Source organism: Hemiscyllium ocellatum, chromosome 4, assembly GCF_020745735.1.
Source record: "Hemiscyllium ocellatum isolate sHemOce1 chromosome 4, sHemOce1.pat.X.cur, whole genome shotgun sequence".
NCBI lineage: Eukaryota > Metazoa > Chordata > Chondrichthyes > Orectolobiformes > Hemiscylliidae > Hemiscyllium > Hemiscyllium ocellatum.
The window spans coordinates 100,723,024-100,735,723 of record NC_083404.1 but is presented as its reverse complement, the minus strand read 5'-3'; the positions used below and the strand labels follow the sequence as shown (position 1 = coordinate 100,735,723).

Here is a 12,700-nt window from a genome sequence, read left to right as displayed (position 1 = left end):
CTGACAGATAGACAATTGGATGGTAGACAGAAAACAAAATGTAGGAATGTAGGTTTTTATTTCTGAGTGGCAGGTAGTGACTAGCGAGTATTGCAGGGATCAGTGCTTGGAACCCCAGCATATATATTCACAATGTATATTAATTGTTTAGATGTGGGAACTAAATGTAATATCTCCCAGTTTGCAAATGACGCAAAACTAGGAGGAAGGGTGAACTGTGAGGAGGATGCAGAGAACGTTCAGTCATATTAGAAAAAGCTGAGTGTGTAGGCAAATGCATGGCTGATTAAGTATAATGTGGGCAAATGAGGTTATCCACTTTGGTAGCAAAAACAGAAGGGCAGATTATTAACAGAATGGCAATAGATTGGGAATGGTGCAGCGAGACTTGCATGTCCTTGTCTTCCACCATTTGTTGAAATCAAGCATACAAGTGCAACAGGTGTGAAGAAGACGTTTTGTATGTTGACCTCCATTTGGGATGATTCGAGTACAGGAGCAGAGATATCTTGCCGCACTTGTATAGGATGAAACCATACCTGAGTATTGTGTGCAGTTTTGGACTCCCTGTCTGAGGAAAGATGTCTCTGCTACGGAGGGAGTACAATGCAAGTTTACCAGACTGATTCCTGGGATGGCAGGACTGATGTATGAAGAGAAACTAGATCAGTTTGGACCATATTTACAGGTGGTGGAATCTAATAGAAGCCAATTAAATTCTAATCAGACTAAACAGAGTAAACACAGTAAACACATGTTTCTGATGACTGGCATGTGCAGTACTCAGGGTCACATCGAAGGATATGGGCTAACCCATTTAGGACGAAATCAGGGACATTTCTTCACCTAGAAAGTGGTGAACCTGTGGAGTTCTCTGCTACAGAAAGTGGTTGAGGCCATATATTGAATGTTTTCAAGAAGGAAATAAATATAGCTCTAGGAAGTAAAGGATTCCAAGGGCATGGGAAGAAGGTGGGAACGGGATACTGAGTTGAATGATCAACTAGGATCACATTGAATGGTTGAGCAAACTGAAAGAGCTTAATGGCCTACTTCTCCTATTTCTATGTTTTGACAACTCTGAGCGGATACATCAAGCTGCAGTCACTACCATGAAGGTCTAGCATCTTGGAGCTTCTACATACTCAACCTGTGACATATCACCTGTCCAATGATATTTCATAATAATTCAACTTATTTATATTTTTCAATTAATTTATAATTTCCCTCCTCGACTAATTTCCCTCACTGAAACAACTCCTGGATTCACATTCTGCATTTAACCAGCACTGAGAGACCTTTGAATTTCGACATTTTTGAAGCACCCTATTCAGATATGTTATTATACACTTGGGAGCAGAGTGGGACTTGAACCAAAGCATCCTTGCTCAGAGGTATGGAAACTTTGTATGCCACAAAAGCCCCTAAAATTGTGTCATCTACAGCCTCCTTTCTCGCTTCCAAACTCTCTACAGCTTTGTAGCCTTTCTTGACATCTTCTGTGTTACTGATGCTGTCACGGTCACCTTCTTTCTGCACATTCTTAATTTTTTACTTCTATTTTGATTGCCTTCATAATCTTATGCATCTGTAAGCAACTTGATGCTTCTGATCACTGATTGATCCTTGTATCTTTCTCTAGATTTGTTGCAGTACTTTTTCTACAATTCATGACTCCTCCTAACTCCTACCTTGACCTTAATCCTATTGATCTGCTGACAACTGAACTTTCTTTCCTAACGCCACACTAGCCCATAATAGGAATAGTTCATAGTTTGGAACAGTGCCTCCCTTTTCAGAATTCCTATTATCATTCTCTCTGTCCTCTTGCGTGGTGCAAGCAGATCACAAACAGATCAGCCATGATCTTATTGATTTGTAGAGCAGTCTTGAAGGGTTGAAAGCATATTTCTAATTCTAGTGCTTATGGTTGATTTTTTGCAAATTTATAACCATCTTTCCTGCATCTCTATTTGAATCTAGTAGAGTAGAGTAGCTTTTATTTGTCATTTCTCTCATATACAACTGATCCCTGTCTGCCATACATTGAAAAGGTACCAACTAAAGTCACAAATCGTATTGTCTGTGATTATGATTGTGGTGCACTATACCTTCTCATTCTTGTTGACTTCTTGGGAGTTTTTGGTTATCAGTCATACCACTACTTCCAGTCACCAGCTTAGTGGATCTGTTCTTGCTGGATTGTGCTCTTATCCAACTCATTCCAGCAATAAGTAATCTAACAATTCTTGCACCACTTTCCCTGGAAACCTCCAAGTATTTAACCTTGGCGCCCTATGCTGTCGTTGTGCAGCTACTGATTCTTGTTAATATATTTCCAAAACTTGGGGTCAATGCTCACACTAGTTACAGCTGTCTGTAGCATCTGTCTCAAAGCCTTCCTTGCCTCTATGTTGCTCGACTGCTCGCCCTTCTCTGCTATGGGGCACAGAAACTAGTAATGTCAAAGACTGATGTCAACTACTACCAGTGCAAACCCTGTGCAAGTGCAACTAATTGCATTACCCTCTTGGTCAATGTGTGGATTGACTGCTTTATGTCACTTCTCTCCTGCTTTAAAACATACACATAAAATCAACTGTTAGAACTGCGGAGGTAGAGTCCACCACCACTATTCCATGGTTGCAACATGAAATCAAAATCCCTTTTAAAATCAGGTTTCTTATTAAACACAATTATGGATTTATTATCAAAATAAACTTATTGGAGAAAGATGTAGTAACTGGTTAACACATGCAGTCTGGAAATTGTTTTAAAAAATTGTTCGTGGAATTGACGAGATGCCATCCATTTCTTATCCATCAATATAGAGTCAACAGGATTGCTGTGGGTCTCGAGTAGCACGTAGGCCAGACTGTGTAAGGATGTCTGACTTCCTTCCCTAAAGGACATAAGTGAACCTGATAGGCTAGCTTTTTATTCCAGATTTTTATTGAATTCAAATTTCACCATCAGCCGTGGTGGGATTTGAACCTTTGCCTGTAGAACATTGACAATGCCCTTGGGTTTGAATTTTTGGGAAATTACATTATCATAGCTTCCCATAGAGGGAAGTTTAGCTTCTTAGTCCAATAGTAACCCCAAAAAGCAAAAGAACAAATACACACACACACACACTCACTCTCGCACTTTCTCTCTCTGCTCCACCGCCCGCCCACACCCCCCCCCGCCCCACTTTTCTCTCATGTATTCTGTCTGTCTCATGCATAGACACATCGACCAGGCTTCCCTACAATTCATCTATTTCTTAACAGGCTTTCTTTCCTTGAAACAAAGGATAAAACCTATTATTGTTCAAAAGTGATACAACCACAAATCGGGAAATAATCACCATTGTGTCATAGAGCTGTAGGGTATGGAACAGACTGTTCGTTCCAACTTGTTCATGACGACCAGATATGCTAAATAAATCTAGTCCCATTTGCTACTCATATCCTTCTAAACTGTTCCTATTCATATAGCCATTCAGTTGCCTTTTAAATGTTGTAATTGTACTAGCCTCCACCACTTCCTCTAGCAGCTGATATGCATCAACCTCTGCGTGAAAACGTTGCCCCTTAGGTCCCTTTTTAAATCTATCCCATCCCACCTTTAACCTATGCCTTCTAGTTTTGGACTCCTCCACCCTGGGGAAAAACCTTTGTCGATTCAACCTATCCATGACCCATCATGATTTTATAAACCTCTATAACATCACCCTCTGAAGCTCCAGGGAAAATAGCCCCAGCCTCGTCAGCTTCTTCTGAAAGCTCAACCCCTGCAACCCTGGCAACATCCTTGTCAATCTTTTCTGAACCCTTTCAAGTTTCACAACATCTTTCCTATAGGAAGAAAATCAGAATTGCATGCAATATTCCCCAAGGTTCCCCATTGGAGACTGGTTATCAAGGTTAGATCTCCCAGAATACAGGGGGAACTAGCCATTTGGATACAGAAATGGCTCAAAGGGAGAAGACAGAGGGTAGTGATGGAGGATTGATTTTTAGACTGGAAGCCTGTGACCAGTGGAGTGCCAGAAGGATCAGAGCTGGGTCCACTACTTTTCATTTATATAAATGATTTGGATGTGAGCATAAGAGTTATAGTTAGTAAATTTGCAGATGACACCAAAATTGGAGGTGTAGTGGACAGCGAAGAAGGTTACCTCAGATTACAACAGGATCTTGATGGGCCAATGGGCTGAGAAGTGGCAGATGGACTTTAATTCAGATAAGTGCGAGATGCTGCATTTTGGGAAAGCAAATGTTAGCAGGACTTATACACTTAATGGTAAGGTCCTAGGGAATGTTGCTGAACAAAGAGACCTTGGAGTGCAGGTTCAAAGCTCCTTGGAAGTGGAGTCGCAGGTAGATAGGATAGTGAAGAAAGCGTTTGGTATGCTTTCTTTTATTGGTCAGAGTATTGAGTACAGGAGTTGGGAGGTCATGTTGTGGCTGTGCAGGACATTGGTTAGGCCACTGTTGGAATATTGCGTGCAATTCTGGTCTCCTTCCTTTTGGAAAGATGTTGTGAAACTTGAAAGGGTTCAGAAAAGATTTACAAGGATGTTGCCAGGGTTGGAGGATTTGAGCTATAGGGACAGGTTGAACAGGCTGTGGCTATTTTCCCTGGAGCGTCAGAGGCTGAGGGGTGACCTTATAGAGTTTTACAAAATTATGAGGGGCATGGATAGGATAAATCGACAAAGTCTTTTCCCTGAGGTCGGGGAGTCCATAACTAAAGGGCATAGGTTTAGGGTGAGAGGGGAAAGATATAAAAGACACCTAAGGGGCAACTTTTTCACGCAGAGGGTGGTACGTGTATGGAATGAGCTGCCAGACGAAGTGGTGGAGGCTCGTACAACTGCAACATGTAAAAGGCATCTGGATGGGTTTATGAATAGAAAGGGTTTGGAGGGATATGGGCTGGGTGCTAGCAGGTGGGACTAGATTGGGTTGGGATGTCTGATCGGCAAGGACAGGTTGGACTGAAGGGTCTGTTTCTGTGCAGTACATCTCTATGACTCTAATATTCCAAAAGTGGCCTAACCAATGTCCCGTACAGCCATTACATGACCCCTCAACTCATGTACGCAATTCACTGACCAATAAAGGCAAGCATACCAAATGCCTCCTTCACTATCCTGTCGACCTACGACTCTACTTTCAAGGAACTATGAGCCTGCACTCCCAGATCTCTTTCTCCAGCAACAATCGTCAGGATCTTCCCATTAAGTATATAAATCCTGCCCTGATTAGCATTAACACAATGCAGCACCTCACCCTTATCTAAATTAAACTCCACCTGCCACTTCTTTGCCCATTGGCTTAACTGATCAAGATCCCATTATATTCTGAGGTAACCTTCTTTGCTGTCTGCTGCACCTGTTGTCATCTGCAAACTTACTTACCATACCTCCTATGTTCTCATTAAAATAATTTATATAAATGACAAAAAGTAGTGAACCCAGAACCTGTCTTTGTAGCACACTGCTGGTCACAGGCCTCCAATCTGAAAAGCAACCCTCCACCACCATACTCTTTCTATTCCTTCGTGTCATGTGATTTCTAGGAAGCCTTGTTTACCAAGTAACTCCATTATCCACCTTTCAACGATTGTTTTGAAGAAACCTCTCTAGATATGTCCATAAAACACAAAATAAGTTATTTTTTCCACAGTCGTTCAAAACTTAATCCTTCTAGCCATGTTAAATATAAACTTTCTTTCACCAGGGTTCTCACACTTTAACCTGAACCCCCCTCAATCCACTTTGCTCCTCTTCCTGTTCTGTAATCTTTTTCTTCTATGCTACCGAGTGAAATACTTAAAGAAAAATGTAGAAAGTTTTGCCACTCCACAAAGGTTTCTTTTTATTTGAATCAACCTGTTAGGACATTTGGGGCAGGTGGGACTTGAACCAGGACCTGCTGGCCCAAAGGTAGAGAGAGTACAGTTGTTTCACAAGATCTCTCCCACACAGGTGATTGGTAGTCTCTGAGATGAAGAAGGCAGTTTGTACCTTGATTGGCTGGGAGCAGAGAGCTATGTAATTATTAAAGTTATCTAATTTAACTTTGTACATTCAAGTGTAGTGTCTGGAGAATGCTGGGCCTTATAGACACATTCCACAGAGTACATCCAAAATCTTTCTCCATAAATTGTGACCTCTATATAAGGTGATTGTCAGTTTATGTATCATCAGAATCTTTAGCATTTTTTCATTCATCTGGTGCTAACAAAGATATTTTCACTAATTTGTTGTTACAACCATTATAGTCAGTTAATTTACTACTTCTGCTCTGATAGTTGAACATCAATGAAGTCCTAGCGCCCAGTGCTGATTTTGAATTCTTCAATCATAGTCTGGATTACATAGTTAAATCTCAGAAATAGGGCTTGACCCCATAGCCTTCTGAGAATGGGTCCAGTAGTCCAATCCTGTTCAGCATGTGGATTTTTGTTGCATGTATAGATGTTCACAATAAAGAGTGGCTGAATAGATTTAAATATTAATATTTTGTGAATCCTGACCTTAAATTTCATTTAATTACAAAATCTTAGGTTTTCTCTAAATTGAAATCTTTCGATAATAAGTTAGAAACAGTAAGAGCTGTTGTCTCAGAATTTATTCTTGAGACGACATTTCTGCAATCAGCTCCTTTTTAGCTATTAAAGCTCACTGTACTCACTTAGAGTCAGAGACTCCACAGCACTGAGACAGACCCTTTGACCCAAACTGGTCCATGCTGACCAAAATGTCTGCCCATGCTAATCCCATGGCCCATATTCTTCTCTTTCCTATTCATGTATTTGCCCAAATGGCTTTTAAATGTTGTTAATGTACCTGCCTCAACCATTTTCGCTGGCAACTCATTGTATATGTGTACCACCCTTCTTCTGGATTGCCAGCAAGGATGTGCTGTTTTGGAGCATCTTTAAATATAATTCTGTCTTGTCCTGGATCAGTCTTTTGGCCCATTTTAGGGTGATTTGCAGAACAGCTCTACTGCATTCACAAACATGACCTTGAGCTTGTCATGCTAACATATTGGTGCTCTGCCTATTGTGGTGTTCTAGTGAAGTTCAACACAAGTTCTAGACAAAGCTCCTCAACCTTCTTTGTGGCTCTTTACACCCTTCTGCACTCAAAATCGAGTTTAACAAGTTAGACCATCATCATTTGTCTCAAAAACCCTCAATATTATTTTCTTTTCAGGTTTCATGTGAAGCTGTGTTATTTCTAAACTTTGCTTTCTGACGAGAGCATTGATTTTTTTCTACCATTTATATCTCCTATGGACCCATTGTTTGTTTCTTTTACTGAGTACCTATTCATCTGGTATTGATGCTGCTGCTAGATCAGTGTTTATTGCCCATTCCTAACTGCCCTGGAGGAGATGGTGGAGAGCTGTCTTCTTGAACTGTTTCAGCTCTTGGTGTAAGGAAACCTACTGTGGTATTAGTGAGGGACGTCCAGGATATTGATCCAATGGTTGTGAAGGAGCAGTAATATAGTTTCAAGTCAGGATGATGTGTTGCCGAGAGAGGAATTTGCAGGTGGTAGTATGCCAATGTATTTACTGCCCTTGTTCTTCAAGAGAGGTTGAGAGTTTGAAAGGTGATGTCTGAGGAACCTTGGTAAGTTAATACAGTGTATTTGTAGCCGGTGTACTCTGTTGCTAGTGACCATCAGTGATGAAAGAGGTAAATGCTGAAGGTGGGGATAGAATGCTATTGCTTGGGCTGCTTTGTATTGGATGCTGCCAAACTCTTGCATGTTCTAAGAGCTGCACGCATCCAGGCAAGTGGAGAGTATTCCATTGCATTCATGACTTGTGCTTTGTGGACAGGCATTAGGGAGACAGGAAGTGAGGTACTTGCTCCATAATTCCTCACCTCTAACCTGTTGTTGTAGCTACAGTATTTATATGGCCACTCCAGTTCAGTTTGCTATCAGTGGTAACATCCAGGATGTTGGGAGTAGGTAATGGCATTGAATGTCAGAGTTGGTGGTTTGATTCTCTCTTGTTGGAGATGGTCATTTCCTGCACTTCGATAGTAGAGGTGTTACTCGCCGATCAGTCCAAACATGTTGCCTCCATTTGCTAATCTTAGCAATTCTGTCATGTAATATCTGCTGCCTTCCATCCTATCATGAACCTTCTTGTTTATTTTGAGTTCATCACCTTCCATCTAGATCTTTAAAAGCTCTTTAATTTCTAGCTTTTCCAAGTTCCAGTGATCTGAACTGCCTTTTCCATTTTTCACGAAGTAAACTGTCTGACCAGTGTTTCCAGTATTTTTTTTCAGTTTAATTCTTTGAAGGAAGGGGAAATGGTACAGAATATGCTCATAAATCAGCTTTTATTGAAGTTGTGACTGACCGGTTTGTTTGCTGATTTTATAAACCACTTGGAGGTTTTGAGGGTCTTAGCATGCTAGGTAAGGGGGAGCCAGTGATGCACTAGTGTATTTTAATTTTCTATAGTCACAGATGCAGCAAGCTATTGGGAAAACCAGTAGTATTTTGGCCGTTTTTTGCAAGAGGATTTGTGTACAAGACTGTAAATGTTTTACTTCAGTTGTACCGAACATTGCTGAGACTGTATCTGGAGTACTGTGTGCAATTTTGGTCCCATTACCCAAAGAAGGATATGTTTGCTATATTAGCAGGAGATATTCCCAGACTAATTTTGTTTGAAAAATGCTGTTGTGTGAAAATTGATTTATTCATTTGCTAATAAAATATTTTAAAATAGTTTTCTGCCTTTGAAGCTCCCAGGAAATTCCAAGAGATCTAAATTTAGATTTATTCCGTTCTGTGATTTTATGCCAAAGTTTCTGAAACTAAATTTGAGACTTCAGGTTTAGCCATACTGATGTCTTGTACAAATTCAGTATTACCTTCAATGACTTTTGGTGCAGGATAGAGTTTATACTTTTACTGCGGCCTTTCTTGTGTGCTATAACCTGCAGTAATTGCTGGATCTTTATACCCAGAACTGGGCTCTCTGCTTCTCTATTTCTGTTAAAATTTCACCACTTATTTTGATATTGAAATTTCTAGCTGTAATCTGGCTTATCTGTCTTAAGTTCTTTTGTAGTCTTTCCTTATTCTTTGTTAGTTTTTGCCATACCCACATCTGAACATTTGATACCTTAGTAAATTTTGTGATTCTTTCCTGAGATATTCAGTCAATATTATTTATGCATATGGCTTGTAATAATAGCTTCAACACCATTTGATTTTAATTTTCCTTCAACAAATATCCCTTCTTTCAACTCTCCAACTATCTCATTTGTGCCAATGTACATTGTTTACCTGTATCTTTTAAGTGATTCTTTGTAAATGGGTGATGGTGGTATATTGGTAATGTTACTGGATTAGTAACCCACGTGATCAGACTAATATTCTGACACTACTGCACCTGGTGCAATTTAAATTGATTTAATTAATCTGAAACAACTATCACTAATTTGTTGTTTGAAAAAAGCCTGAGGAATGAAAATGGGTTCGGCCAATAACTCGAGACTCTCAGCAATATAGTTGATTCTTAACTCTCTGAAATGGCATATTATCCAGTTCCAGGACATTAGGATCATGCAACAAGTGATGCCCACATACCACAAAATAATTTTGAAAAATGCTATTTGAGCATCAAAGTAAACAATAATCCCTACAATTGCTATTTGTCTGCTCCAGAAAAGGTATAATACAAAAGCATTAATTATCAGCTTGGTCTCACATCTATTGTGAACAAAACCGATCTCTCACTGCTGAGTGCAACAAAAAAATTGTGCTTCAAGTAGTACCTGAAGATGTTTTTGCCTATATATCAATTTGGAGTGTGAAATGATAAACAATGGTTATGTTTGACTTTGTACATGGGGTTAGTCAGTTTTTTTCTTCCTCAATAGTGCTTTGAGACAAAATAATAATGCGATCCATTGTCTGCTGAAGCGTGTGGTCCATAACTTCAACAAAGAAATGGCTGAGCTGGCTTCTTCATTGTTGGATTTTTTGCGACAGATCATAAACACAGATAGTTTGGTAAGTGACAGAAATGTGTTTTATATTACTGTTTTATCAGTTTTGAAACTATTTCTACATTTCCTGTAAAGTGCCCTTAAGATTTGTTGAACTTGTCAACATTACTTGCAGATGTGTTTGTCAAAGTCAGTTGTGAAATTAGTAAGTCTTCAAACCCTAACTTTGGAGAAAATGGCACAATTGGTTGGCAAGTTGTCTCTGGCTGAGATGTACATTCATGAACATGCATGTGTAGGGGACTTGTTCTCCTAAAAACAAAAGAACACGTTCACGTCTTGCACCTTCTTTGAATTACTTGGAAGCTTGCTAAGGCTGTGTTCCCCATTACTTTCTTCATGGTAGTGGGTGCGCCAATCAGAGTCAGTTGTAATCACTCCACAATCTTTCCTTCTAATATAAATTGTTAAGATCATTTGAAGTATAACATTCTTTTATTTGTTCTGATGTGTACAGCATGTAAAACTTCAATAACATGTCTCTGTTATCAACAGTACTTGGTCAATGATGATGCAAAACTTGGACATTGCAGATAAAAAGACATTTTGATGAAATTTATCATCTTGCAGTCAATATGGAGTATGCACAACAGTAGCATGTCAAGGGGAAAACCAATACTTATACTGCATGAGGGAGAGTCCAAGTGGACTCTGAAATAGAGAGCTGTTGTCATGGGATATGCATCAATTAATTATGGTTGACAGTTAACTGTCAACTTTGTAACTAGGCAGATTGACTGATCAGTTAGGTGAAGCCCTGAGAAATGAACCAGTAAATAATCGTCATGTCTTTTGTTCAGTTCAAATAGGCATAATGTGCATACCTGTTCTTTCTGTCTACAAAGAATAGGTCTCTGTTTGTTAATATATTTAGTTCAAGTATACTGGTCGTTCTGCTATATCGTGTATTTTGTTAATGTGAATTGCCATAATGCGATTAATGAATTGTTACACAGCTTCTAAAGTGTAAAGTTTTATACCATGTGTTTGTTATAACGCAGTTCCGACCCCATTAGTTTAAACGATGCTGCTATCATGTGATTGTCTTATAACACGGGGTTGCATGAGAATGGAACGACCGCATTAAAGCGGAACTGACTGTACACAGGTGCACCACATTGAACCGGTTTGATTATTCTAAATTAGTAGTCAGCTTAATTCTTCACGCACTGAAGTATCCAGAAAATATTCAATTGCAGTCCTATTTAATGTTGGATACTATTGCATGTTTTACCAACATAGGCTGGTTGGTCATATTTTACGTATTGCAGACAGCCATGGGATATGTTGTTTGATTAGATCCACTAGATTTGGAATGCAGGATCTACAAATCTGGCATCACACCATTTGTCTGATCGCATCAAGAAAGGTACTGACTGTGCCCCAGCAGTTTGCAAAACTTTTATCACAATGTCCAGTGTTAAGTGTAGTTTTGTAGCTTGACGGCATCTACTCAATAATCCTATGTATTTGAAGAATTACATTGAAATCAATTTAGGAATATCAGCTGGGCTTGCATTGTGTCACACTTGCATTTATTGAAGCTCCATATGATAAAGTGCAGAGCCCTGTTCTTTGCAGACAGAAAAAAAATCTGCATGCACTGCATATGGTTTTTAATTTATTCATTTCTGGGGTGAGGACGTTGCTGGCTAGGCAGCATTTATTGCCTATCCCTAATTGCCCAGAGGGCAGTTAAGAGATCAAGCACATTGCTGTAGATCCGGAGTCAGATGTAGGCCAGAAGACGTAAGGATGGCAACTTCTTTCCCTGAAGGATATTAGCAAACCAGATGGGGTTTTCTGTCAATTGGCAATAGGTCCATGGTCATTATTAGACTTTTTAATTCTCGATATTTATCAGCCATGGTGGGATTAGAACCCGTGTCCCCAGAACATTATCTGGGTCTCTGGGTTAACAGTCCAGCTAATACCACTATGCCATCACCTCCAATCTGGTTGGACTCAGCAAAATAATTGATAAGCATTTGCTTTTGGCAGTGTCCTGACCAATCAGAGTTAACAGCTGAAAATGTGTTGCTGGTTAAAGCACAGCAGGTTAGGCAGCATCCAAGGAACAGGAAATTCGACGTTTCGGGCCAGAGCCCTTCATCAGGAGTTAACACACCTGGTTTAAAATTTAAACAAGTTAACTGTCAATTGGTGCATTCCTCAGGCAACACCTCTACCAATACAGCATAAATTTGGATTTCCCTTTAAATTGTTACCATGTATACTCAAGTAAAAGCTGAAAAATGTGTTGCTGGAAAAGCGCAGCAGGTCAGGCAGCATCCAAGGAGTAGGAGAATTGACGTTTCGGGCATAAGCCCTTCTTCGGGAATTATTGGATAAAGAGAATAGCTGCAAATGTGTTGCTGGTCAAAGCACAGCAGGTTAGGCAGCATCTCAGGAATAGAGAATTCGACGTTTCGAGCATAAGCCCTTCATCAGGAATAGACATAAATGAGTTAGTAATTATTCCATCTGCTTTTTCTTTGTTCTCTTGTTATTCTCTTTTGATTAAAAAAAAAACTTGCCTTGGAGAGTCAATAACATCATTGGTGCAGCTAAGGGCTAGACCGGAATCCCAGAATGGAGCAGGAGCGCTGGCCGATCAAAGTCCTGGAGCGGAAGAGCCGGCAGACCAGAGTCC

At 39.8% G+C, this 12,700-nt stretch overlaps 1 protein-coding gene across 3 annotated transcripts in view; it reads left to right on the top strand.

The window, feature by feature from the left end:
* virma (vir like m6A methyltransferase associated) overlaps positions 1–12,700 on the top strand; it is a 117,026-nt gene that overhangs the window by 76,897 nt on the left and 27,429 nt on the right. For all 3 annotated transcript variants that reach the window (XM_060823673.1, XM_060823674.1, XM_060823672.1), the window contains exon 17: positions 9,919–10,051. In XM_060823673.1, coding sequence (XP_060679656.1) covers positions 9,919–10,051 — 133 coding nt within the window. The remainder of the gene's footprint in view (positions 1–9,918; positions 10,052–12,700) is intronic.